This window comes from Theropithecus gelada, chromosome 2, assembly GCF_003255815.1.
Source record: "Theropithecus gelada isolate Dixy chromosome 2, Tgel_1.0, whole genome shotgun sequence".
In the NCBI taxonomy this organism is placed as follows: Eukaryota; Metazoa; Chordata; class Mammalia; order Primates; family Cercopithecidae; genus Theropithecus; species Theropithecus gelada.
Window position 1 is genome coordinate 183011471 of NC_037669.1, and position 27017 is coordinate 183038487.

The 27017-nt window shown below is 40.7% G+C and overlaps 1 protein-coding gene across 2 annotated transcripts in view; it reads left to right on the forward strand.

The window, feature by feature from the left end:
- The window catches only part of STAC (SH3 and cysteine rich domain), a 164889-nt gene that overhangs the window by 83722 nt on the left and 54150 nt on the right, over positions 1 to 27017 (forward strand). The window contains exons 3-6 of one of the 2 annotated variants that reach the window (XM_025376325.1): positions 15716 to 15816; positions 18011 to 18092; positions 19152 to 19267; positions 26063 to 26141. In XM_025376325.1, the coding sequence (XP_025232110.1) occupies positions 15716 to 15816; positions 18011 to 18092; positions 19152 to 19267; positions 26063 to 26141 (378 nt within the window). The remainder of the gene's footprint in view (positions 1 to 15715; positions 15817 to 18010; positions 18093 to 19151; positions 19268 to 26062; positions 26142 to 27017) is intronic. The other variant, XM_025376326.1, reaches the window with a different exon arrangement.

Sequence of the window (27017 nt, forward strand, 5' to 3'; positions counted from 1 at the left end):
GTATTGGTATTTTAATAGGAATTGCATTGAATTTGTAGAATGCATTTGGCAATATAGTCATTTTTCCAATTTGATTATACCCATTTATGAACATGAGATGTGTTTCCATTTGTTTGTATCATCTATGATTTCTTTCAACAGTGCTTTGTAGTTTTCTTTGCAGCTATTCTGAAATGGGTTGAGTTCTTTATTTGATTCTCAGCTTGGTCACTGTTGGTATATAGCAGAGCTACTGATTTGTGTACATTAGGTTTGTATCCTAAAACCTTGCTGGATTTATTTATCAATTCTAGGAGCTTTTTGGATGAGTCTGTAGGGTTTTCTAGGTATAGGATTGTATCATCAGCAAATAGGCACAGTTTGACTTCCTTTTTACCAATTGGGATGCACTTTATTTCTTTCTCTTGTCTGATTGCTCTGGCTAGGTCTTCCACTACTATGTTGAATAGAAGTGGTGAAAGTGGGCATCCTTGTCTTGTTCCAGTTCTCAGGGAGAATGCTTTCAACTTTTCCTTGTTCAGTATAATGTTGGCTATGTGTCATAGATGGCTTTTATTACCTTCAGGTACGTCCCTTCTATGCTGATTTTTCTGAGGGTTTTAATCATAAAGTGATGCTGGATTTTATCAAATGCTTTTTCTGTGTCTATTGAGATGATCATGTAATTTTCATTTTTAATTCTGTTTATGTGGTTTATCACATTTATTGACTTACATATGTTAAACAATCCCTGCATCCCTGGTATGAAGCCTACTTCATCATGGTAAATTATCTTTTTGATATGCTGTTGGATCTGGTTCACTAGTATTTTGTTGAGGATTTTTGCATCTATGTCGTCAGGGATATTGGTCTGTAGTTTTATTCATTTGCTACGTTCTTCCCTGGTTTTGGTGTTGGGTGGGGTGATACTGAATTCATAGAATGATTTAGGGAGAATTTACTGTGTCTCCATCTTTTGGAATAGTGTCAATAGGATTGGTACTAACTCTTCTTTGAATGTCTGATAGAATTCAGCTATGAATCCATGTGGTTCTGGACTTTTTTGTTGGCAATTTTTTTTTAACCATTTCAGTCTCACTGCTTGTTATTTGTCTGTTCAGAGGTTTTATATTTTCCTGGTTTAATCTAAGAGGGTTGTATATTTCCAGAAATTTATCCATCTCCTCTAGGTTTTCTAGATTATCCACGTAAAAGTGTCCATAGTAACCTTGAATAATCTTTTGTATTTCTGTGGTATCCAATGTAATGTCTCCTGTTTCATTTGCAATTGAGTTTATTTGGATCTTTTCTCTTTTCTTGGCTAATCTCGCTAATGATCTATCCATTTTATTTATTTTGTCAAATAACCAGCTTTTTGTTTCATTTAGTTTTTGTATTGTTTTATTATTGTTGTTGTTTCAATTTCATTTAGTTCTGCTCTGATCTTTGTTATTTCTTTTCTTCTGCTGGGTTTGGGTTCAGATTATTCTCATTTCTCCAGTTCCTTGAGTTGTTACCTTAGATTGCCTATTTGAGATCTATCAGACTTTTTGATGTAAGCATTTAAATGCTATGAACTTTCCTCTTAGCACCACTTTTGCTGTATCCCAGAGGTTTTGCTAGGTTGTGTCACTATTGTCATTCAGTCAAAGAATTTTTAAATTTCCATCTTGATTTCATTGTTGACCCAACAGTCATTCGGGAGCAGGTTATTTACTTTCCCTGTATTTGTATGGTTTCAAGGGTTCCTTTTGGAGTTGATTTCCAAATTCAACTGTGATGCATGGTGATCTGAGCGAGTACTTGATATAATTTTCAGTTTTCTTAAATTTACTGAGACTTGTTTTGTGGCCTATAATATGATCTGTCTTAGAGGATGTTCCATGTACTGATGAACAAAATGTATATTCTGTAGTTGTTGGGTAGAATGTTCTGTAAATATCTGTTAGGTCCATTTGTCATAGGATAGAGTTTAACTCCATTGTTTCTTTGTTTTTTTCTGTCTTAATGACCTATCTAGTGTTGTCAGTGGAGTATTAAAGTCTCCCATTATTATTGTGTTGCTGTCTATCTCATTTATTAGGTCTAGTAGCAATTGTTTTAGAAATTTGGGAGCTCCAGTGTTAGGTGTTTTATAAATTTGGGGGCTCCAGTGTTAGGTGCATATATATTTAGGATTGTGATACTTTCCTGTTGGACTAGAGTCCTTTTATCATTGTATCTACATATGTATTTTATATATATATAGTTAGAATATATATGTTATATATAATATATATAGTTAGAATACATATGTTATAGATTATATATATAGTTAGAATTGATATTTTCCTGTTGGACTAGTTCTTTTATCATTAGATAATGTTCCTCTTCTTCTTTTTTAACTGCATTTGCTTTAAAGTTTGTTTTGTCTGATATAAGAATAGCTACTCCTGCTCACTTTTAGTGTCCAGTTGGATGTAAAATCTTTTTCCACCCCTTTACCTTAAGTTTATGTGAGTCCTTATGTGTTAGTTGAGTTTCCTGAAGACAGCAGAAACTTGCTTGGTAAATTCTAATCCTTTCTCCCTGTATATTTTAAGTGGAGCATTTAGGTCATTTACATTCAATGTTGGTATTGAGATGTGAGGTGCTATTCTATTCATTGTGCTATTTGTTGCCTGAATGCTTTATTCATTGTGTTATTGTTATATAGGTCCTGTGAGGTTTATAATGTAAGTAGGTTCTATTTTTGGTGTATTTCAAGGGTTTGTTTCAGGATTTAGAGCTCCTTTTAGCAGTTCTTGTAGTGCTGCCTTGGTAGTGGCAAATTCTCAGCATTCGTTTGCCTGGGGAAGACTGTATCTTTCCTTCATTTATGAAGCTTAGTTTTGCTGGATACAAAATTTTTGACTGATAATTGCTTTGTTTAAGGAGGCTACAAATTGGACCTTAATCCCTTCTAGCTTATAAGAGTTTGGCTGAGATTAATAATTTAATTTCAAAAACATAGAAAAGATAAAACTATCCTAGATAGCAGTTTCAAAACTTTACTTTGATTATAGGTGTCAATTGGTAAAAGTATTGGTAGAGTCTGTGAATACGTAGGTTTGGTACAGGCTTAGTGACTTGACAAAAGTGTAGGTCATTTTTATAAGGTCATGAGTGATTGATTAAAGCAGGACACATTACTGGCAGCTGTTTAAGTCGGACAACACAAATTAAAACACTACTTGGTATGGTTTGGCTTTGTTTCCCCACCCAAATCCCGCCTCAAATTGTAGCCTCCATAATCCCCATGTGTCAAGGGCGGTACCAGGTGGATGTAATTTGATCATGGGAATAGTTTCACCCATGCTGTTCTCATGATAGTGAGTGAGTCTCATGAGATCTGATGGTTTTATAAGCATGTGTATTTCCCCTGCTTGTACTCACTTTGTCCTGCCACCCTGTAAAGAAGGTGCCTGCTTCTCGTTTGCTTTCTGCCATGATTGTAAGTTTCCTGAGGTCTCCTCAGCCCTGCAGAACCGTGAGTCAACTAAATCACTTTCCTTTAAAAATTATCCAGTCGGGTATTTCCTCATAGCAGTGTGAGAACAAACTAATACGCTACTATAGAAAAAGAAACATAGATCCTTTTCAAACCTGATATTACGAATTTGCTAATAATATTGTCTTTTTAATGTAATTATCTGCTTATCTGCCCTTATATTTTAAACTCTTTGTCTTTGCTTTTGTTTTTCTTTATGTGTGATTCTGAAGAGGCACAATGCAAATGTTTGTATTAATATTAATATGTGTGAGTAGTGGTGTATACACAGGTAGATAATTGACTGTCTATGTTACTTTTGCTTTACTTAATGTAAATTAGTGAAGTTTATTTTGAAAATGTTCTATTGGAAGATTTTAAGAAACAATAATTTATACCAAAATAATTGTCCTTTGTGAAGGTTGAACTCATTCAGGAGATAACTGACTCGTCATCTAACATCTCATAAGCTCTGAATAAAAAGTAAATCAGTGTTTTTTTTTTTAAAAAAAAAAAGGGTTTGGCTGAGAAATCTGCTGTTAATCTGATAGGTTTCCATTTATAGGTTATTTGATGCTTTTGCCTCACAGCTCTTAGGATTCTTTGCTTTGTCTTGACTCTAGATAACCTAACGACTATGTGCCTAGGCAATGATCTTTTTGTGATGAATTTCCCAGGTGTTCTTTGAGCTTCTTGTAAATGGATGTCTAGATATCTAGCAAGGCTAGGGAAGTTTTCCTCGATTATTCCCTCAAATATGTTTTCCAAACTTTTAGATTTCTCTTCTTCCCCAGGAACCGCAATTACTTTCAGGTTTGGATGTTTAACATAGTTCCAAACTTCTTGGAAGCTTTGTTCATTTTTTTAATTATTTTTTTCTTTTCCTTTGATGGATTGGGTTGATTCAAAAGCCTTGTCCTCAAGCTCTGAAATTCTTTCTTGTGCTTGTTTGATTCTATTACTGAGACTTTCCAGTGGATTTTGCATTTCTCTAAGTATGTCCTTGATTTTTCAGTTGTGATTGTTTTTCATTTATGCTATCTATTTCACTGAACAATTTTCAATTCATATCTTCTATCATGTTTTTTATTTCTTTAAGTCGGAGTTTACCTTTCTCTGGTGCATCCTTGATTAGCTTAATAATTAACCTGAATATTTTTTTCTGGCAATTCAGAGATTTTATCTTGGTTTGGATTTATTACTGGTGAGCTGGTATGATGTTTTGGAGGTGTTAAAGAACCTTGTTTTGTCATATTACCAGAATAGTTTTTCTGGTTCTTTCTCATTTGAGTAGGCTATGTCAAAGGAGAGATTTGGGATTCAAGGGCTGCTGTGAGATTCTTTTGCCCCATGGGGTGCTCCCTTGACGTGGTGTTCTCCTGTTTCCCCTAAGAATGGGGCTTCCTGAAAGCCAAACAGTAGTAATCATTTTTGCTTTTCTGGGTCTAGTCTCCCAGCAGACCTACCGGGCTCCAAGCTGGTACTGGAGAATATCTGCAAAGAGTCCTGTGATGTGATACATCTTCAGGTCTTTCAGCTATGAATTCCAGCACCTGCTCCAGTGGAGGTAGCTGGGGAGTGAAGTGGACTCTGTGATTCCTTGGTTATGTTTCTGTTTACTGCCCTGGTTTTGTGTTGGTTGGCCTCCAGCCAGGAGGTGGCACTTTCGAGAGCACATCAGCTGTCATCAGTTTTTTATGTCTCAGGGAGTCTGTACCGGTGATCCAGTTTCTTCAAAAGGTCTATGGATTCTCTCGGCCTTCCTGGTATGTGCCTGTGGTAGTTCTTGGAGGAAAAGTTCATGATATGAGTCTCCACAAGCTGCTGTCTCCCCAAGTGGGATCTGCAAGCTAGTCCTGCCTCCTGTCTGCCATCTTCAAAATCTCCTATTTAAAATGCTATCAAAAATGACTGCAAATGATTTCTCCCAAGAGCCTGATCTTGCCAGATTTTGAAGTTCATGAAGTATGGCCAGAATTCTTGATTTGGTGCAAAAATTTTCACGTTACCTACTTTTATGTTCAAAGTGAACTTTTATAAAGCAAGGATCAACTTAATTGCTTATAAATTAAGATATAAGGAAGGAATTTGGAAGCTGTTTATAATGGAGAGTAGAGTGCTGTATATAGACCTGTTGTATTCGTCCATTTTCACGCTGCTGATAAAGACATACCAGAAACTGGGAACAAAAAGAGGTTTGATTGGACTTACAGTTCCACACGGCTGGGGAGGCCTCCGAATCATGGCAGGAGGCAAAAGGCACTTCTTACATGGCAGCAACAAGAGAGCATGAGGAGGAAACAAAAGCAGAAACCCCTGATAAACCCATCAGTTCTCGTGAGACTTATTCACTATCACAAGAATATCACAGAAAAGACCGGCCGCGTGATTCAGTTACCTCCCCCTGGGTCCCTCCCACGACACATGGGAATTCTGGGAGATACAATTCAAGTTGAGATTTGAGTGGGGGCACAGCCAAACCATATAACCTGTTTATCTGAGGTCACGCCTGATCACAGGTGACATACCTGCATTAGCTATGTGCAGTTCAGCCTAAAGAATCTGGAAATCATGACCTCAGGAAAATCACTATGGGGAATTGCAGATGATACACCCTCTAGTCATCACACCACTTACTTTTGCAGGGAGATGTATGTTTTCCAAAGAGAGGGCCCCTTCATTTTCCCATTTTGTGCTCATGACAGCCTTTTTCAGATCTGCAGACTGAGACTCAGAGATCAAGTGCCTGCTTCAAAGTCTCAGAGCTGAATACTATTACCTAAGTTTTTTGATGCCTTAGGCATGACTTCTCCCACTCTGCCATGGTGTCTTTATAAGCTATATATGTATGTACATACACATACATATTCATATATGAACACCCAAATATAATGTAATTTATACATAGAGGTTTTAAAAATTTGTAAAACTGCTATCCTACTTTTTTTACTTCTGTATTCCTACATTTGAACTTCGCCACCCTGGTTTCACTCTTTGAAGCTTTTAAAAGAATCAAACAAGCTGAGAACATTGCTTTTATAAAATAAGGACTATTCATCAATATCATTTTAAAAAACAAAAATAAGCCCCTGAATAGGTAGGTGTGTGACAAAACTAGAAACAGCAGCATACACTTACATGAGCTACTGCATCTGCACCCTTAACTTCTAATGTGTTAGTGATAGAGTATGTAATCACCAGCTTGGAGGGCTTGGCAATAGTGTGTGCAGTGGGAGGAGCTCTATTTCCACACTTTCATGCTACATATTTTCAAAGGCCTATACTGGGCTGTAGCATATATACTGAGCTGTAGACCCTTATAGGAATCTATTATGGGTACCCACACCTACAGCAGCTGGCCACTCTGAAAATTCCTGTTCACATTTGTCAACTATGAGAGCCCATATATAACCCACCACAAATGTGATGAGAATCACATTTCTCTTCCAAAGAAGCAAATGTCTCTTCCAAAGAGGGTTTTGGGCCAGGATAGTTGCAGCCCCAGAATCTTCCAAGGAAAACTTTTGGCACCTGCAAACTCTTGCTACTTCTCTTTCAACCTCTTCCTCATTGACCATGGTTACATATACATATTTTAATGTTATCATTGTCACAGACAGTGTTGAGAGAGCCACAGATGCCCTTTCACTTTCAGTGGAAGAAATCTAGACCAGATCAGAGTAGAGAACTGTCAGCATGCAGATGGCTGGCAGAGGCAGCGAGGAGAAGGGAAGTGAGCCGGGCTTCAGAGTTGTGTAGACCCGGACCCTAGTCCTATTCCTGTCCTCACTAGCTGCATATTGTCGGGCCTTCATACGCAACCTGCAAAACTAAATCAATGGAAATGCCACACAGACTGCTGAGATCATAAGAGGAGAGAAAAGTTTCAATATTGAGCTGCACAGTCAGTGAATTATATACCCATCCCAACTCAACATTTATTCATTCTTTCCAATGAAGTTACCTATTATCCCTACTTCCCCTGTTATAATATTTTTATATAAAAAGTAATGTTCTTTTATTAATAAAGTGAGGAAGCATCCAGGAAATTGCCTAATGGTGCATAAGAGTTCAATCATTTTTAATTCCTTCTTACCTTTTCTCCTTCCTATTCAAAGGTAAGAATACAGAAGTAAAAAAGTAGAATCAGGATAAAAACTCAAGTTTCTGACTTCTCATACAATGGCTTTTCTCATGTGTGTCTGTGTGTGTGTATGTATGTGTGTTTGTATATTCACTGACAAACTCTTTGAAACTTAGTTTGATTTTTTCCTCAATTCATTTTTTTCTTTCAAATTACCCTTTGTCTATATGAGAAGGGGAAAAATCATGCTCAGTGGCTCCATTTGGTTTAGCTAGCTTTACGTGACTTCAGAATCTTAGAAATTGTCCCCACATCATTACTTCACATCAAAGAGAAGTAGCATGTGAAAGTAATGAAAATACGTCACGTTATTTTTTTTTTATTTCGGCTATGGAGCATTGATTTCTTCAAATCATCGTGATTTCTTAGATTTTGAAGCCACAGGTTTCAATAATGGCACTAAGGATGTACAATTTATGCATTCCTTTGATTGTGGAACTCAATATTCCAAACATGTGATCATTCAGGCCATTATTTATGTGTTTAGTCAGTTGCCTTTGCATTGAATCACTACATAAAACTATGGCTAAATTGTTATGCTTCCACACTCCTATTATTACATGTGTCTAGGTATATGATGGCAGGCACTTCTGGGTCACACATGTGAGGTAAAAGCAGTAATAGAAGTCTGAAGCATCTGTCAGGATAACTAAGTGTTCACAGAGGCTGTCGTGGGTCACCCAGGGAGGCGAAAACTCATTCTATAAGGAGGAGGCAGAGGCCAACGCAAGCTATTAACAGGGAGAAGTCCACAAGCAAAATTAGAAAGGTCAAGAGGCACAGCTAACTTAGTTCTTGTCCAGATGGTTTTCAACATCTACTTTGAGGAGAGTAGGAGGATAGGAAGAGCCAATAGCAGAGACAGAGAGAGTGATTCCCAGAATCAGCTTTCAGCCAGCCTCCTAGGTCAGGTAGGAGTCTGATGGAACAGTATCTGGCCTGCATTGCAAGGTGACCTGGGAGGTTGGAGAGTTCTGGAGGCAGTCATATTAGAACATTGGAATAAAAAGCAAGGCTAGCCAGCTGGGAGCCCATACATAAAGATCTGTAGGCAGACTTGAACCTGGTGGTCATGCAGACCTCCAGGAGTCAGGGGCCATGTAAAAAAGTCCAGCTCTTTCAATAGAATTAAAGGGATGAAGCCCCAGTATTCTCTTAGTCTGGACATTTGTCCTGCCCAGGCCTGGGTAGACTAATCTTTCCTGATGGACAGTGATATACTTTGTACCAAGCACTTCACTGACCACAGGGACCCAGAGGTAAAGAATCCACCATTTCATGTCACGTCCCACATAACAGAAGAGGAGATGTCCTGTTGTAACAGGTGCTCTGAGACCCATGAGGGGACAGAGGAGAGTGGCGGGTTCTGCAGTTGTGGAGGGAGGGAGGATGTGTGTGCAGGAGGCTTTGGAAAGTACTTAGAGGTGGTTCATAGAAAGTAAGACTGTTTACCAGTCAAACAAGAAAGGCAGGGAAGGCAGCATGAGCAGCCTTCAAGAGTCATGACACAGCCACCCTTACCAGGAACCATAAATGATCTGATAAATCAAAGGAGGAACCCAAAGTGTCATGTTGAAAATGAAGCAAGGAAAGTAGGGAGGGGTTGCATGGTGGAGAGCTGCTTTAGTGATCTCCATGTGATTCTGTTTTTTCCTTGTGTTAGTGTATATTCAAGGGCAAACTGCTGATGAATAGAGCTTGCATTATTAGGCCTGTTTTTACTGTCTAGCACCAGTTTTGTTACAGCCTTTAGTTTAAAAGTACTGACTCTGTCGTCATTATTACTGTTTGCATCATCCTTAGCCCTTAAATTCCTCTTGTCTGCCTTGGCACTGAAAATTACCCATTGCTTTTGCTCTCCTCTCTCCAGCTTTAAGACCCTTCTGTGACATGATCATTTGACCTTCTCTGGGCTCTGCACAACTCTTGATGCAGGTATCCCTCACAGGCTCCTCTCCCAGCCATGCCCCTGTACTGGTGGACGTTGAGAGGAGTCCAATAGCTAAACCTGGAAAAGCAGAGGCCTAGAAAGTCTTTGGACTATCTTACCTGTATTTACCTTAGAATCACTTACGGATATTTTATATAATCTAAGCAATATTTATGGACATTTCTATATGTGTAGTTACAGATTTTTTAAATTATTTTTCTTAAATCATGGTAAAGAGTCTTTTTTGTCTAATTTATACTAATTTCATCAAATAAATTACAGGAGTAGTTCTATACTTGTACAATCTGGAAGCAGACTAATTATTAACAAGAATTATAACTGTTGTTCATTGATGATTTAAGTACTGTACTGATTACATTTCTTTTCTTATACAAGTTTATGTGTACTCATTCTCCAAATTATTTTTGTAGTTAAGTAATCTCAGTTGTAAATCACCATTTTATCCTGTTTTATCTTTAACTCTGACATTATATGAAATTGGATTGAGGATTAAGCAATGCCTCAATGGCAAAATCTTACCAAAATGAGTCCAGTCAATTATTTTACAGATATATGTAATTAATTTCATTTTTTTAAAAAAGTAGATGCATGCCATTTAGTGTAGTAGGTTCAGCACCAGCATTGAGAAAAGCTTTTCAATATTTTCTTCCAACATTTACGTCCAGATGTCTTTGCACTCCAATATTTGGCTCTCTGTGGACAGCTCACTTAAGCATAGTGGTAAATGATACCACGCTCATAAAACAGCGCACTGCCTATCTCCTAATCAATGTTGTATGGGCTTGCATTGATCCATTCCAAACTCCATTTGAACATCATAACTAACATTTTTAATAATTTTCAGCTGTAACTTATAAAACTGTCTTAATTTAGCCCAGAACTTCACATGCCCAGGGAAGAACTGATGACTTAGGTGATGAGCTAGCCCCATGTTTTCCCAACATCTCCGTATCCCAAGAGCCACATCATTCTGAGAGATGACTTGACCCTGTTTCCAGAGACTTCATTTTTTTTACCTGCTTTTTGTTACAGTAGTTCATGAGAATAGTTTAAAGGCAGATGGTACTGAAAGTTCTACAACAGAAGCTGTCTCATCCCCGATTCGCATCTGAAAGGCAATCACTTTTGTCCTCTTTCATTATTTCTTCTGTCATTTATTTCAGCACTTCTAAATGCTGTGCTTCTGCTGCTGTTTATTGACTTTGTTGACTTCCTGCTGCAGAAGATGAGGGTTCAGCTCTCACATCTCCAGCAACACCCCTTGTTTCTTTCTCCCTTGCTGTCACCTTCTACAAAGAGTCATATCACAGTCTTTGCTCCCTTACTTCCATCTTCCCAAGTAGTTTTATCACAATTTTGTGATACATGGCCAATTTATGCCCTATTGTGGCTATTGTTCACTTCTGATTCAAGTACTGTACATTTCTTACAATCTTACACAGATTTTATTTTTCCTCAAATTAAAAATTGCCTTTTTTACTTCCTGAACGTTTCGTGTATCTATAATTATTTTTTTTCAAATGCCTTCACAGATTTATCAAATGCCATATCTATTACAGTATCAAAACCTCAAAGGTATCAATAAACTTTTTATTTTATTTTATTTTTTTATTGAGACGGAATCTCACTCTGTCACCTAGGCAGAAGTGCAGTGGTGCAGTCTCGGCTCACTCCAGCCTCTGTCTCCTGGGTTCAAGCAATTCTCATGCCTCAGTCTCCTGAATGACTGGGACTACAGGCAAGCGTAAACATGCCTGGCTAATTTTTGAATTTTTAGTAGAGATGGGTTTTTACCATGTTGGCCAGACTGGTTTCAAACTTCTGACCTCAAATGATCTGCCCACCTCAGCTTCCCAAAGTGCTGGGATTACAGGCATGAACCACCACACCCGGCTAGTTTTTGAATTTGTTTTAGAGATGGAGTTTCACCATGTTGCCCAGGCTGGTCTCGAACTCTTGGCCTCAAACTCCTGGCCTCCACCCACCTTGGCCTCCCAAAGTACTGGGATTATATGCATGCACCACTGCATCTGGCTATCAATAAACTTTAAAGTGCTATTTTTTTTCCAAGTCTGCTGGCTTACTTCTTCTTGACCCTCCAGTGTACGGGTACTGCAGAGTTATCATAGTGGGATACCGCTTACCTCTCCTCGGTGTCGGTTGTCAGTTCTTCTGTTATGTACTGAATCTGATATTTTCCTCTTTCTTGATTTAGTCCCTCGTTTTTCTGAGTCATATTCTCTAGCAGTTTTCTAAGAAAACGTATGTGTAAAGTAAATATTCTGAATCCCTGAAGATATCTTTATTCTACCTTCATACATGTTAATAATTTGGCTGGGCATAAAATTCTGTGTTGCAAATCTTTTTTTTCTCAGAAAATTTTAACAGCTTTTGAAATTTCATCTTCTTCTAGTTTCCAAGTTGTTACTGAGACATTCAGTCTCCCTATCATCTACTAAGTTGCTTACCATATCTCCACTTGCCTTTTATCTTCCAAATATGTTAAACTCTCATCTATTCTTGCTATTTCTTCCAATAACCTTGTTCTGTGTAGTATATGCTTTGTTTTTAAATTCCTGGACTGTAATTTTAGTAGGGTGTTGGTAGGACTAAGTGGGAAATTTATATGATTGGTCCACCATTGTTTATCCAAAGTTCAGTGGCATCTTTGCTTCCAGGTATTTAAACCCATGCAATCCTTTTGCATCCATTGTGATACTATTCTATTAAAAACTCTCAGAGTAGATAGTACTAGTCCCATTTAATGATGTAGCTGAGGTTCCAGAAATACTAGTAGTTTTCTTAAATTTAAAGAGCCAGACTGAGACAGATTCAAATTTAAAACTATGTTTTTCCTACTCTATTCACGCATAAGGGTCCCTTGCAGCAATGACTTTGTGATGGTGGTCACTAGTGATAAAACAGGGCAGACCATGGCTTCTCCATATCTTGCTACAATAAACTAATGCTGCTGCTGTGATGTGAATTATTCCTTTGAACTATTCTCTGAGCTGCAGAATGAAAGCTTTCCTCTTCAATCATTCCTGTTATCCCAGAATGGACATTGGAACATCAGAAACCAAATAATTGCTGGTGGTCTGGTTCATACAAAACAGTGTACTGTATAAGAACAGACATGGAAAACTGAAATCATGGTGTTTGAGCCTGAATAAAATACGTATATTTTAACATATAATGATACTATTGCAGAGTCCAGCACACAATGAAATAACTTCCTCTCTGAAGCTTTTACTTAAATTCCCACATAGAGCACAAATAGCCTTCTCTAATTTGAAAACGAGAAGTAAGTAATTGCTTTCAAAGTCCAGTCTTTTGAAAGCACAGCAGTCTTTCAGCTAAGTAGTTATTCTCCAAAAGGAAAAGGGACTTTTCAGTGAGTGTTTATAAACAAGCGTACATGCCCAATAATTTAGAGTGTGTTCATGTGTCACTTCAGCTTTCTGTGAAGTGACTATGACAGCAGACACACATCATGTGAAATGATGCCATCCTGAAGAAAGTTTTCAGGTAATATACCTCCTGAAGGATTTCTAACTCTTTTCTCATTCAGGGGTTTGCCTGTTGCTTTTCCAGGTTACATGCCAGGTTCTTACCCACGCTTACACTATCATCCAGTTAGCCCAAACCTCATCTTCATGTAGGTTAAACAACCCAAATAAAAGGAGGAAATATTTAGGACAAGCAATGAAAGAGTGAAACTAGGCAGGACCTTCTCCAACTTGGGGCAAATCTTATACCACTTGGACCCTTAGGCATCTCATCTTTGAAATGAAATAATACAAATAGATCTTCAAGTTCCCCCTCTCAGCTCTTGAACACTATGCATCGTTGATTAATCAACTTCCACGAATTATCTCAAACCAGCCACCATTGCTTCAGTTCACGAGTGACCATGAAAAAATAGGTTCATTAATTTATTTAATGTATATTTATCAGGCGTCATGCTCAAGAGCTGGGAATATCGAGGCAAAGTAACAGACAGTCCTTAGCCTCATTGAGTTCATGGTCCAGAGGGAAAGGCAGACTAAAACAAACTTTCAAATAAATAATAATCATGATAAACGATGTGAAAGATAACCACAGAGTGTTGGGAGAAAAAGTAAGAGGAAAAGGATAATTTAGACAGGGGTGGGAAATGTTTTCAAGAAAGCTTCACTGAAATGCCAAGAGATCCACAGACTGAGGGGTTGCTAGCCAACTGAAGAGTGATGGAAACCGCATGCCAAGCATATGAAGCAGCATGTGTAGAGAGCTGAGGAATTAAAGAACTCGAGTATTCAAGGAACTATAAGAAGACCACATGGCTAAAGCATGGTGAGCAAGAGGGATTGGCCTGAGATCAAGTTAAAGGTGGGCTCCCAAAGCATGCAGAGCCTTGCCAGTAGGGTGAGCACCTTATAATACATCAGAAAGGCAGACAGAACCTGCTGAAAGATGTTTAAGCAAGAAATAGAGATGTTTTGATTACATTTTAAAACATTACCTCAGCACTGCACACACATTGGGTTGGAGGAGGACAAAAACAGATGAAGCAGTGAGAGTGGCTAGATGGTGAGGCAATTGTGGAGAAGAGGGTGGATTTTGTAATCTTAGGACATCTTCACTTTGGGACCCTCACACAGATCTCACTTTGGGTCTGTGGTCAGCTGTGTTGTACAGAAGGGTATCTTGACTTCATGTCTTGCACTACATGGATGTATTCATTCCTGTATCTCCCCTCTAAAGAGATTTACTTTGTTGAAATCCTGTTGTCTCTCCAGGTTGTCATCTTGGATAGCATTCAACATAATCCATATCTGATCCATGAGAATGACATATTTGTTGGACTCACCAACCCTTCTCCTAACAAGCTTTTGGAGTGCAGGCCCTGTTCATACAACTGTCTCCTCAGTAGACTGACAGGACCCCTGGCCACCTATGTCTCTTATTTTTAGGTTTTTCCAAGAATGGGTGTGGCCACAGCCGTATGTCCCACAGACTCACACAGGTCAAACTGTTAAAATAGTCCCTTGAGACCCTCTCAGGACCGAGGAGAAAACAGAGCACCCCCCATCCTTCTCATCATGGTAAAGGAGGAGGGATAAGACTGATAGTGTCTCAACAACTCTGCAAAGAAATCCTCTCTCCACTACCTCACCTTTCTTCCTCTTTTCTAATACATGAGGTGCTTGGTCATCTAAGAGTGGCAAAAATTCATTTTGGCACCTCTTTGAGACCTGCCTGGGAACCTACCCTCTTACTTTGGGATATCAGAGCAGATGGCACCTCTTGTCTTGCATTCTCTTGTCTTGGACTAGATGAAGGGAGAACACACCCATTTTAACATCCTGTCTTAACCTTTATCCAGCCACTTTCTGAAATAATGAACACCGGTATGCAGCACCTGCCATCTTCCTGAAGCTCCCACACCCTGCCCTCTTCCTGGGCCTCCCAGTTCCTCTCCAGTGCTCCTGCCTTGGGCCTTTGTGTATGCAGCTACCAGGATGGCTCTCTGCCTTTTCTTCTCTGCCTTCTTTCTTCTCACTCCATGATAGCACCCTGTCCCAAAAAGCTAAGTGACTCACCTCAGCCACAATTTCATTATCATTCACATCCTCTTCCTCTTTCCCCAGGCTGGGGTTGGCATCTGATTGAGTCCTCTCTCCCCTTTTTAGAAGACTCTCAGCCCCACTCTCACACAGACCTGCCCTTCCCCCGAATCAATCATTTCCCTGAGAGTTTGTCCAACAGCTCAGATCCGGTGACAGAAAGAAGAAAATACATGAAAGTTCAGGACTTGCACTACTCAGTAAGACACAGAAAAGTAGAACTGAGTAATCTACATGAAAAGCAAAGAAAATGGAATTTACTAGCTTGAATTGAGGGAACAAAGGACATGGAGGAGGCTTAGAGTTGCTGGAGTAGTGAATAGGAAAGATGGGGAGAAACCAGATGTAGGAGAAAGCAAAAGAGTCTACCATATATATATTTTTTTCCATTTTGAAAGCTTCATGAAAAAGTTGTAGGAAAGAATTACCTGGTTATAGAGGGAACCTTGTTTTCTGTGATTTTAGACTAATCAGCAGGAAAGGGCAGGTTGTATCCTAACCAAAGTTTGCCATGTGCCTGACAGGAACAAATGCTAAGCATGGACTGCGCTGCAAAGCCTGTAAGATGAGCATCCACCACAAGTGCACAGATGGCCTGGCATCCCAGCGGTGCATGGGCAAGCTGGTAAGGGCTTGTGCCAGGAGTGAGGCCCACACCTCCCTGCTAGGGCACTTGCCTGCTGCAGTCCTTCCCTGAAACCCTGAGCAAAGCACCCCAGAACTGGCTGCCAGCTTGGTTTCCTAATTGGCATCATCAGAAAACAAGGACAAGGAGCTTTGTCAACCTAATCAACAATGCCCCACCTTGAAAGGGAGTCACGGTCATTAATAGAGTGACCAACTTCTCCCAGGTTGGCACTTTCTCAGTTTTAATACTGAAAGTCCCACATCCTGGGACTGTTCAGGTTTTAAAAGTGAAAGTCATGCATCTCAGGAACCCCCTAAGCCCCAGGCTAACTAATGGTTGGTCACCCTAGTGCTTCCCTGGTTGTCAGCTCAGTGGGTAGCAAGAGAGGATAAGAGCTAAGCCCACACAAAAGAGGAGAGAGTAATAAATATCAGCACCAATTTAACAGAATCATGTTGGCCAAACCAAGGGAGATTGAATGGCCCTTGAGATGGCTGATCATACCATCTCAGGAGGATGGGCTTCAGTCCTGGTGCCACATATTGATTAAGAAGCAATTCAAGCCTGGCACAATGGCTCACACCTATAATCCCAGCACTTGGGACACTAAGGTGAGTCGATCGCTTAAACCCAGGAGTTCGAGACCAGCCTGGGCAACATGGTGAGACCCCATCTCTACAAAAATTTAAAAATTAGGCCGGGTGCGGTGGCTCACGCCTGTAATCTCAGCGCTTTGGGAGGCCGAGGCGGGTGGATCACAAGGTCAGGAGATCAAGACCATCCTGGCTAACATGGTGAAACCCTGTTGCTACTAAAAATACAAAAAAAGAAAAAAAAATTAGCAGGGCATGGTGGCAGGCACCTGTAGTCCCAGCTACTCAGGAGGCTGAGGCAGGAGAATGGCATGAACCCGGGAGGTGGAAGTTGCAGTGAGCCAAGGTCGCACCACTGCACTCTAGCTTGGGCGACAGAGCGAAACTCTGTCTCAAAAAAAAAAAAAATTTAAAAATTAGCTGGGTGTGTTGGTGTGTGCCTGTAGTTTCAGCTACTCAGGAGGCTGAGATTAGAGGATCGCTTGAGCCCAGAAGGCAGAGGTTTCAGTAAGCCAGATTGCACAACTGCACTCTAGCTTGAGTGACAGAGCTAGAACCTATCTCAAAAATTTTTTTTCAAAAAGCAATCCAGAGCACAAATTTGAGGGTATTTGAAACTAGGATGGCCAAAGGATTGTAAAAAGTACCAAGAATGTCTACCCTAGAGAATAATTAGACAGGACATCAACAGCTGTCTTCAAAAAATTTTAGGCCTAAAGTTTAGAAGAGTAACTCTATTGTCCTTTGAGGCTCCTGGGGAAAGGCCTAACATCAGTGGATACTAAGTCTTAGCGATAAAAGATAATGTCTTGCCTCTAGGGTTAGTGAATGCTCCTTCACCCCCTACCATCACTGACAGTGTACCGACAAGGGACACCACTTTCCAGGAACATTACAGAGGATTCTGGAATTCTCGTAGGGACTGGGCCACCAAGTTCCCACCCAGTGGTGGCGTATAGTGAGTCCAGGTTCTTAGTTTATCTATTTACTCTGATTTGCAATGTCTCTTTTCTCAAACTTCTGCCTCCCCTGCTTCCCCTTCTCCTTCTCCAGTGGTGATTCCCATAAGCCAAGACAGAGCATGAAGGAGAGGTCGGAAAAAGAGAGAACAGAATCCAGAACACAGAGCAAATGATTCTGGGTAAAGCTCTTCAGATATACAAGAGCTTTTAGGCCTCCCTCTGAGGTCTACTTACCCATGCCCAGGCCTTTCTTTTATTTATATTATTTTAACAAACCACAATAACAAACTGTGGTGAAATAATATGTGGCGGTCCACGTGTAATCCAGGAGGCAATGAGGATCTGGGATACAAAGGAGGCTGCAGTGCCCTGCAGAAGGAGGACAGGCAGGACTGGGGAGGTCAGGGCCAGGACCTTGTTTTCTGGATAGAGTGTAACTTGCTTGTTGCCACTATTCCTCCCTGCCTCTGTGTCCCTGCTGGGGTTAAATTGTGGAATTATAGGATAAATCAGCATGTTAATGGGAGACAGGAGGGTGCTCCTGGAGAAACCAATTGGTTTTATTTAGGGAGCTCTTGTATGATTTTCTCCATCTCCCTTGACATTAACCCCTTGCCTTCCTCATTCTCTCTCCAGCCAAAGGGGTTTCGGCGTTACTACAGCTCCCCCTTGCTCATTCATGAACAGTTTGGCTGCATTAAAGAAGTTATGCCCATTGGTGAGTCGGGACATTGATGGGTTGAGTTGAGTTTGAAGCAGCAGAGTTAGTAATGGCTACTGTCCTCCCAGGGCTGCAAAACCCATGGGGTATCTCTGTGTACTTGTTTGGTGGCTGTTTGGGATATGACTGTGTGTTTTGCTGGAAGGGAAACATAAAGTGGACCAAATTGTCCAGGAATTTTCATCCTTTCCCTGATGAAGCTCAGAAAACACCTAAGTCCCAAAGGCTTAGTAATCCCGTCAGCAGCATGGTGAAGTGGAAAGAACACAGAGCATGGCATCCCCCAGACCAGACTCAAAGCCCAGCTCCCTATTGACAACTGCGTGTCTTTAACAAGTGACTTGACCTGTCAACCCCCACAAAATGAGAACAGCAATTGCTGCATTTCATAATTGCTATAAAAAATAAATATAGGTTATACACCAATGCTTAGTAGGAGCTGAGTGAATATATTATTCTCTGATGAAGATCAAAAGATACCCTATATTTATTGATAGCTTTGGCTTGGATTTCTTCTCTAACAATATTTTTCAGTTTACTTCTATTGTTTTTTTTCTCTCTCTGAAAATCTCGACATCTATTTTTGCTTTTTTAGGGGGGCAAGTTTTAAACTAGAAATTTGTAAATTAGAAAGCTTTCAATTAGAAATTAATGAGGCTCAGTAGTGACAAGTTATTTCTAAAATGGTTGCCTCCTACTGCAAACTTTGTATCTCAAGGCTTTGTACCTTGGTGAGCACAGCCTCCCAGTAGAGGAAATAAAGCTGGTCTCTGTAAGAACCTGGAAATTAGAGGAGTAATGAAAGAGGAAATCCAATCAGGAAGAATTTGGGAGCAGAGTACTAGCTGGTACATGGCAGGACCTGCAAACGGGAGCATGCTGCATGGGGGCGCATCTGTGAGGAACACTTGGCCATGAAAGCCCTGTCTACCCAGAGGCTGAGGTCCTCTGCACAGAGCCTGCTTCTCAGGTGCTGTTCACCCAGGAGATGTGGTAAGCAGTTGGCTGGGTCCTCTCAGATGAGCTTCCTCAGATGAACTTTCTCTTCTGTTGCAGCCTGTGGCAATAAGGTGGACCCTGTCTACGAGACCCTCCGCTTCGGCACCTCCCTGGCCCAGAGGACAAAGAAGGGCAGCTCCGGCAGTGGCTCTGACTCACCTCACAGAACCTCTGTAATTATCCTCTTCCTTCCTCAGTTTGTCTATGGCGGTCCTGGGCAGAGCGGGCCTCAGGCACTCCAGTATGGGGGATTCCACCTAACTGCCTCATGAGGGCAGGTCTGCAGGGAGTCAGGCACCTGCCAAAGAGAAACCCAAAGTGTTTTGAGCCACTAAGGATTAACTTTCTGTTGTCAACACCCAGGGATTATTTTACTTTCCTGCCCAAAGACCATCCCCTTGGCCTCATGCTTCTTGACCCTTCCCATGGACCCCCTCTCCTTTACCTTCCCACCAATATTAGATAACATATGAGTCAACACACATAAATGTTTGGCTCAAACAATGGTCAGGAACTTGGAAGTCCTGGCTATTTCCAGTTTTCCTTTTAGCTACATTCCAGTTCAAAGACACAGCTATTTCTCACATCTTTTGTCTTTTCTCTGTAAGAGAGGGCACGCCTCTTGATTGCACACAAAAACTGCCCTCTTAACGGTACCTGAACTATGACTCTGTGGGACGCTCACCCTTCCACGCACCTCTCCTAAGTTTTATCTGACTTACACTGACTGTCGCATGCATCTCTGTGACCTGTTATCATCATCTTGTCTCTGGTTGCTTCAACCAGAATTTCTACAAATACTCCAAGATGCCATATAACTCTTCAGCCCATGCTGGAAGCCACCATTCCTCCAGCAAAGAGGCAAGGACCTTCCAGTTCACATGGCCACTTAGGATAGCCAGCACCTAGTTACCAGTTCCCTTGTTGCAGCCTCTGCTGGACTGGAAGCTTCCAGGCAAGACACAGATGAGACTTCAAAATGGTCTGCCCCACTGAGTCCTCTCAACATCAACTGATTAGGTGGATTATGGGAAGAGGGGCAGGGCACACGCCTGGGAGGGGTTCTCAGAGACCGAGTTGAAGCAGCTTCCTCATTGGGTGCAGGTGAAGCCACAAGATTGTAGATAGGTGAATAGGAATGTAGGTCGGTAGGCAAGTAGGTAGGTTTATAGGTCCTCTGCCTAATGCCATGTGGCTATCCTTGAAGCCATCTTTAAACTCATGTTTAAAGCCCTGTTCTTCATGCATTCACTGATTTCTGAGAGGAAAGAACTGAAAATAATTTTTACTCTTTTTCCTTACTGTACGTAAAATTGACGTCAGATAGTTCTTTCTTCTACTCAGCTAGCAGACATGAATGACCTACAGTTTACTAGCACTGTAGGGGACACAAAAGAAGAGGAAGACATAGCTTTGTACCCTTAGAATTCACAACTTATTTCTGAAGAAGAAATTTCAACAGCCAAGAAATTTGACAATGGTGGCCTTGTTTACCATTTTTTTAAAAATACACTTTTATATGTCTTACCTCATTTTATTAAGATTGAGAATGTAACATACATGTGTTAAGGATATTATAGTGACTGTGTCATATGAGTATTGAAGCATTTCATAGTAAAGATGAAAAATGTTTTTGCTTCAGTAGACATTGCCTCAAAGCAGTGAGGGGATAATGTGTGACATTTTAAGATACCTGATTACCTCCTTAGGGAGGAGATCATTGTCATTTGGCATCCAAAAGATAACGCAAATTCTTTTACTGAAAGAAGAATAAAAATAGTGCTAATGTGATGAAAGTATACAAAGCATCCGTGGGTAGGATTTATATGTAAATAAAGGCTGCTTAGGTTGGGTAACAGTAATATACATAAAGTGTTTAGCACAGGGCCTGACATAATTGATGCTCAATGAATGAAATTGTTACTGTTCTTTATTTTAATTCACTCAAAAAATTTTTTTAGAGATGAAGTCTTGCTGTGTTGCCCAGGCTGGCCTCAAACTCCTGGAGTCAAACGATCCTCCTGCCTGAGCGTACTGAGTAGCTGGGATTACAGGTGCATGCCACTGAACCCAGCTGTTTCATTTTCATTATTCATCCAGGCCTTAACAGTGTTTTCTTTCAACCTGAGTTATTGTGAAGCTAAACAGGATGTAGTCTATTAACAAGGCAAGTATGTTACCTGAGAAGGGCATTTCCCAGAGCCACTCATGCTTGGACAGTGTTAGAAACCCCTGACTTACTCAAGGGTAACTTCCCTGTTCTGCTCAGCCCATCTCCTTCTCCAACGTGTCCTCCTGTAACTCCATAAGTTGGAGTGTTCCCAGGGGTCTGCTTTTCTTGGTCTTCTTATTCTACTTTCTTTTTGGTTGACCTCTGTCACATTCCTTTAGTTCAAGCACCACCTCTACACTGATGACTCCCTTAGATATTTCCTCTTGCCCAAGCACCGAACCAGTCCTACAGATATTGCAAAATCAGCAGATTCAGACTAAACTCATATTCCATTAGGGATTAGGTCCTATAATTCACACCTCAGAAATAATATCAAAGATACCCTTAGTATTTATCACCAGTACTGGAGGTTTGAACCTCATAATCTCTCACTCAGATTATTATAAAGAAATAACTGTGCTACCCTTTTGAGCCTACCCTTAACAGTGCCCCCTGATTTATCAACCCTTAAAGAAAGGCTTTGCACAACTTCCCTAATTAAAATCCTCTATTAAGTTGCTTATGTCAGAACAATAATGCCCAAACTCTTAGGCATGGCATATGAGTCCTGTCATTACCCTAAAAACCCACTTTCCCCTGCACGCCCCAAGCCCTATAACATATCTATGACTCAGAACATGTTGCTCCACTGAGCTGAAATTTTTTAAGACCCACTCTATTTTTACACCAACAATGAACAGTTCCCAGACTGCCCCAAGCATGGTGAGTTGCTCCTCCCACAAGCCTTCAAGAATTCCTTTCTTAAGGAATATACATGATTGCATTGTACTCATCTGCTATTGTATCGATTCCCTAAATAAATGCTGAGTATCTGGTGAGTATCTAGATCCCATTCCTTATTCATCTCATTACACCAGGGACTGACAGAGTGCCTGGCACATAGTGAATACTCAAGAAATGTGTGAAGAATGAAGAAGAATTAACAAGGAACTTTTGAAGACTGATCTCAGAATCCTCCGGGATCCACACAACACTTCATTTCTCACACCCTAAGCTCCAGGCACAGTTTTCCATTTCCTGCATAGTCATGCTCTGTTCAGACATTCAAACTATCTCCACCTCTCTCAGACAACATCTCTCCAAGCTTCTGGGTCTGGTTGGGCACCTGCCTCTTCCCTGGTCCCCCGGAGCATCCAGTTCATTAATCCATTGGTTATCGATTGCTTGGTAATTTTCACTTTCCTGTTTGATTTTTCTCTCAATTTCCCAGTCCTCTCCTCAATTAGACTAACCTGCTTAAATGCAAGGACTCTTTTATTCACAGCTTTGTGTTTTCATTACTTTATACCAGTGATTCTCAAATGCTGGGGCATATCAGAATCCACTGGAGAACTTTGTAACAATACAAAGGCCCAGGTTCTGCTGGCCCTTCATAGAGTCAATACATATGTGATGAGTGCACGAATCAATGAATGAATGAGCACCCGCCTCAGTCAAAACTGCCTAAACTTCTATAATAGAAGGCTGGCAATGAGCTAAATCAGTGGTTCTCAGTGTGTGGTCTCTGGATCTACAGCATCAGCATCACCTGAAACTTGTTAGAAATGCAAATTTGGGTTTCTCTCTAGGAGCTGCAAAATCGGAAAATCTGATTTGGGGAGCCCAACAATTTCCATTTTTAAAAACCCTCCAGGTGATTCTGATGCACATTGAAGTTGGAGAATTGCAGAGTTAAATTAAAGACTAAAGTTTGCTTCCAAATAAACCAGCCCTCTGTCTCTCTCCTCTTCACCCTTGCTCTTACTCCCTCTCTGTGTGAACAGCATTTGAGTGACACACTTACAGTGGCCACAAGCCTGGATCTGAAGTTTGAAACAGAGATCCAAGAACGCTACTCATCTCCCTAATCCCACCTACCACATCGCATCTCCTTTCTCAGGGGAGTGAGGAGGGCCATTGCTGTCAACGAGTTGCTTCCCCAAAACCACACAGAGCTCACTCTCAGCCTGTAACCATCTCCCCTTACAAGGCAAGACTGTTTGTAGATGCCATCCAGCAGTCAAAGGAAAAGCACAAACAACTGGTCAGAGTAGAGAGATCTCTGTCCCCTTTGACCAGCATTCTGAACAAGCCTTTCTCAAATCTTTGGTGAGAGCCGGGAGGTCATCTCACTTCAGTGCAAGCCTCTCCATGGTTGTGTGAGGCTGGCATTGATGGAAGGGCAACTGAAAAGTCAGCACATAGAGGCAATTGCGGAGAGACGGCTCCCCAGAGATGGCTCTGATCTATCTGCATGAGCAGTAGATGGCTGCTCCTGTGGTTCTGAGCTTTGCTGGACTATGACAAACAGACCTCCTTGGAAACATTCCATAGTAGGAAATGAACATGTCAGCCTCCTCATTTGGGGCTGATGCTGAGAAGTAGTAAGACCACCAGAAGGACAACTGGGGATGTCCAGTTTGCTTTCATCTCTAATATAGCTTTGTCTTTAGCAACATCTGAACCCTACAGACTGGTTTTAGGAGCAAAAAGCATAGTTTTCTGAATGTCAAAGGGATGTCCATTTATTTCCATCCACTTATACTGGCACTGGTTCCACCAGTAGATATTTGTTGGAGTTTAGCTCTGTGAAGGCGTTGTTCTGACAGCTGCAGGGAGACAAAGACAAACCAAATTGTACTTAAAGATCTGTCACTTCACTCTTTCCCCAAAGTCCAACTATCCTCAAAGGAAGAAAACAGAGACATAGATTGGTTGGTACTTTAAAGTGATTTTGTTTCCTGCCTGCAGGTCAGTGGTAATGAACTTCAGCATCCTGCATTTTTTATTTTTTTTATTTTATTTTTAGTACTTTTATGTCCTAAAGTTAACATATTCCTGCACAGCAAAGCTTTGTTCCACAGGTTTATTTTCTTCCAGGGTTGCAGAGGCATTTGTCTTACATTGTTGAGAAGTCACTGCTTGGCTGTTTCCAAATTGTTATGTTTTTCTCAATGTACTTTCAAATGTTCTAAAATATAAAAGGCTTGATGGCTTTGGGAAGGCTAGAAGAAACCAAATTCAAACAACATTCTGGGAGTTAGTTGGCTAGTTTATGAATAATCTTCAGTTTCATAAGATTAAATTAACCTAAGTGAAATTCTCTACAAACCAACTTCTGTATAGAAATTGTGAGCTTCAAAGGGAGCAGGGCATGAGTGACTTAGAGACTCTGTGACTTTTTTTTTCTTCTTTCTGCTGTGTCATGAAAGTAACAGTGTTTGAAAAAAAAATCTTAAAGCTAAATTGTAACAAAAATCAGTCTCTGGAGGGTGGTGCTAAAGGGCTCTAGAGCTGGCTAGGAGAGCTAAGAAGATAACTTTTTCCTCTCCGATAAGATATAAATAAATAATTTTTAAAAATATGACTGTCAATCAGGCCAGGCACGGTGGCTCATGCCTATAATCCCAGCACTTTGGGAGGCTGAGGCAGGCAGATCACCTGAGGTCAGGAGTTCGAGATGAGCCTGGCCAACACGGTGAAATCGCATCTCTACCAAAAATACCAAAATTAGCCAGGCATGGGGGTGCATACCTGTAATCCCAGCTACTTGAGAGGCTGAGGCACAAGAATCTCTTGAACCCAGGAAATGGAGCCGAGATCACACCACTGCACGCCAGCCTGGGTGACAGAGCAAGACTCCATCTCAAAAAAAAAAAAAAAAAAAAAAATATATATGACTGTCCACAGAGGCCCCCTAAATTCCTGTTTTGAAGAGGATAGAGCCAGTTAGACAGAAACTGGGTCACGTGGCCCTTTGAAAGAGGCACTCAGTGGTATGCTAATAAACGTTTAACCACCAGGTCAGAGCTGGACCCTGATTTGTAGCGTTTGCCAATTCCATGGAGTAAAACTCCTGTGGTGATCCATTTCATGCCACCAGTGTGATAACCATGAGACTCTCACCAGCCCACGGAGATGCTTTAGCACACCAATGGATAAAGCACAATGCTTAAGAGCACGAGCTCTGGAGGCAACACCTGTGAGCCACAGCCCCAGCTCCACCATGTATTAACTGTGGGGCCTCAAATAGAGCTACCAATTCTCTCTGGGCTTCAGAGTCCTCTCTGAAAAATTGGTCCACCATAGGATTAACTTGGGGAATAAATGAGATGGTATCTATAAAGTCCTTAAAAACAGTACGTGGTAAATGATCAGGAACCATTAGCTATTTAGAGAGCTGTTATTGTTATTATTGTTGTTTTTGTTCTTGTTATTTCTGTAACCTAAATGGAAGAACGATTGTGACTTACTTTAAAAAGAGAGTCAGGATACATATTATAACAACAATTAATTTTGCAGCAGTGGAAACAGTATTTAACTTGTACCTAAGTAGTGCATCTCTCCATAGTGCATCCCATTCTCTAAAACTAATATTTAAAACACTTGTAGAAAGAGCTAGCGTTTTATTGAAAATTTTAAGTGACAGGATATGGACAGGAATTCTGATTTCTCTCTGTTGCCTATTCCTGGGAAGAAGCCTGGCTGTGGCCTGTGCTTCTAGACATTCATTCAACACTCACTGGGTACCTACCATCACCAAGCCTGAGCCTGCCATAGACACCTGAAGGGAGGTACAGTGCCCCCTAGTGGACAGAGCTTCTCCGAAGTTAGCCAAACAGCCAAGACAGCAATCATTGGGTCCTTATGTGTACACATACAAGTTCTACCTAAGTTCTCTTACACCAAAATCTCTGTTCAATTGACCCACAGATATAACATTGCTCATCCCATGCTCTTTCCTCTTTCCTGCAAGACTTCAGATCTCGTGGAGGTTCCTGAGGAAGCCAATGGGCCAGGAGGCGGGTATGACCTAAGGAAACGCAGCAACAGCGGTGAGTGAGGGAGCTGGCACAGCACAAATGTGATCACATGAGTCACGGTCAGTGGGCAGGTCAAGTTGATTTCCAGTCCCCTTGCTTTCTCTTCTCGCTTTGGAATTTAATCAGGGCAAGTGTTCAATGTTCTGGAGAGAATGTGAGCATTGTTTCTGGTGGATTTCAGTGATTTGCTCTAATATCTTCCTGAGTTCTATATCCTGAGTTCTCATGCTTTATGAGAGTATATATACTCATATATATCATATATGTATATCATATATATGCTATAGCATATATATGTATATCATATATATGCTATAGCATATATATGATATACTATATAGTATATATATAACATCATATATATGATATATATGTATATAATGAGCTGTATTGGGGTTGAAGAGTCGCTTCCAGAACTTTTTGTGAATATGTCATTTCCTCCACTGAGCTAGATCCCATTAGCAAACCATACACAGAGAAGTTAATTTGTGCTACACCTTAGGTACCTGAAACCGAGTGGTGGTGGGGCCGAGGAGGGAAGTGTGGGCCTCACATTTGGCTCCTTCCCCAGCAGAGACAACTAAGAAGCTCAAAAAATTGATATGTACAATCCAACCAAACATTCTATATTAAAATTATTTAATCTAATAATTTAAGCCTTTGTTATAATAATTTCTAAAATCTTTATTAAATGCTAACTTCATACTTCCACTTGCTGCCATTAAGAAAGAGCTGCCTCGTAATCCAGAGCTTAAAGACATGTGACCAGACCCTTATGGATGCATTCTTGCTGGGCCTTTTTGACATCAATAACTACTTAACCTCCACTCATTTATCAAAAAATATTTATGAAGCATTTACTGTGATTAGCAAAAGTGTGTCAGTCAA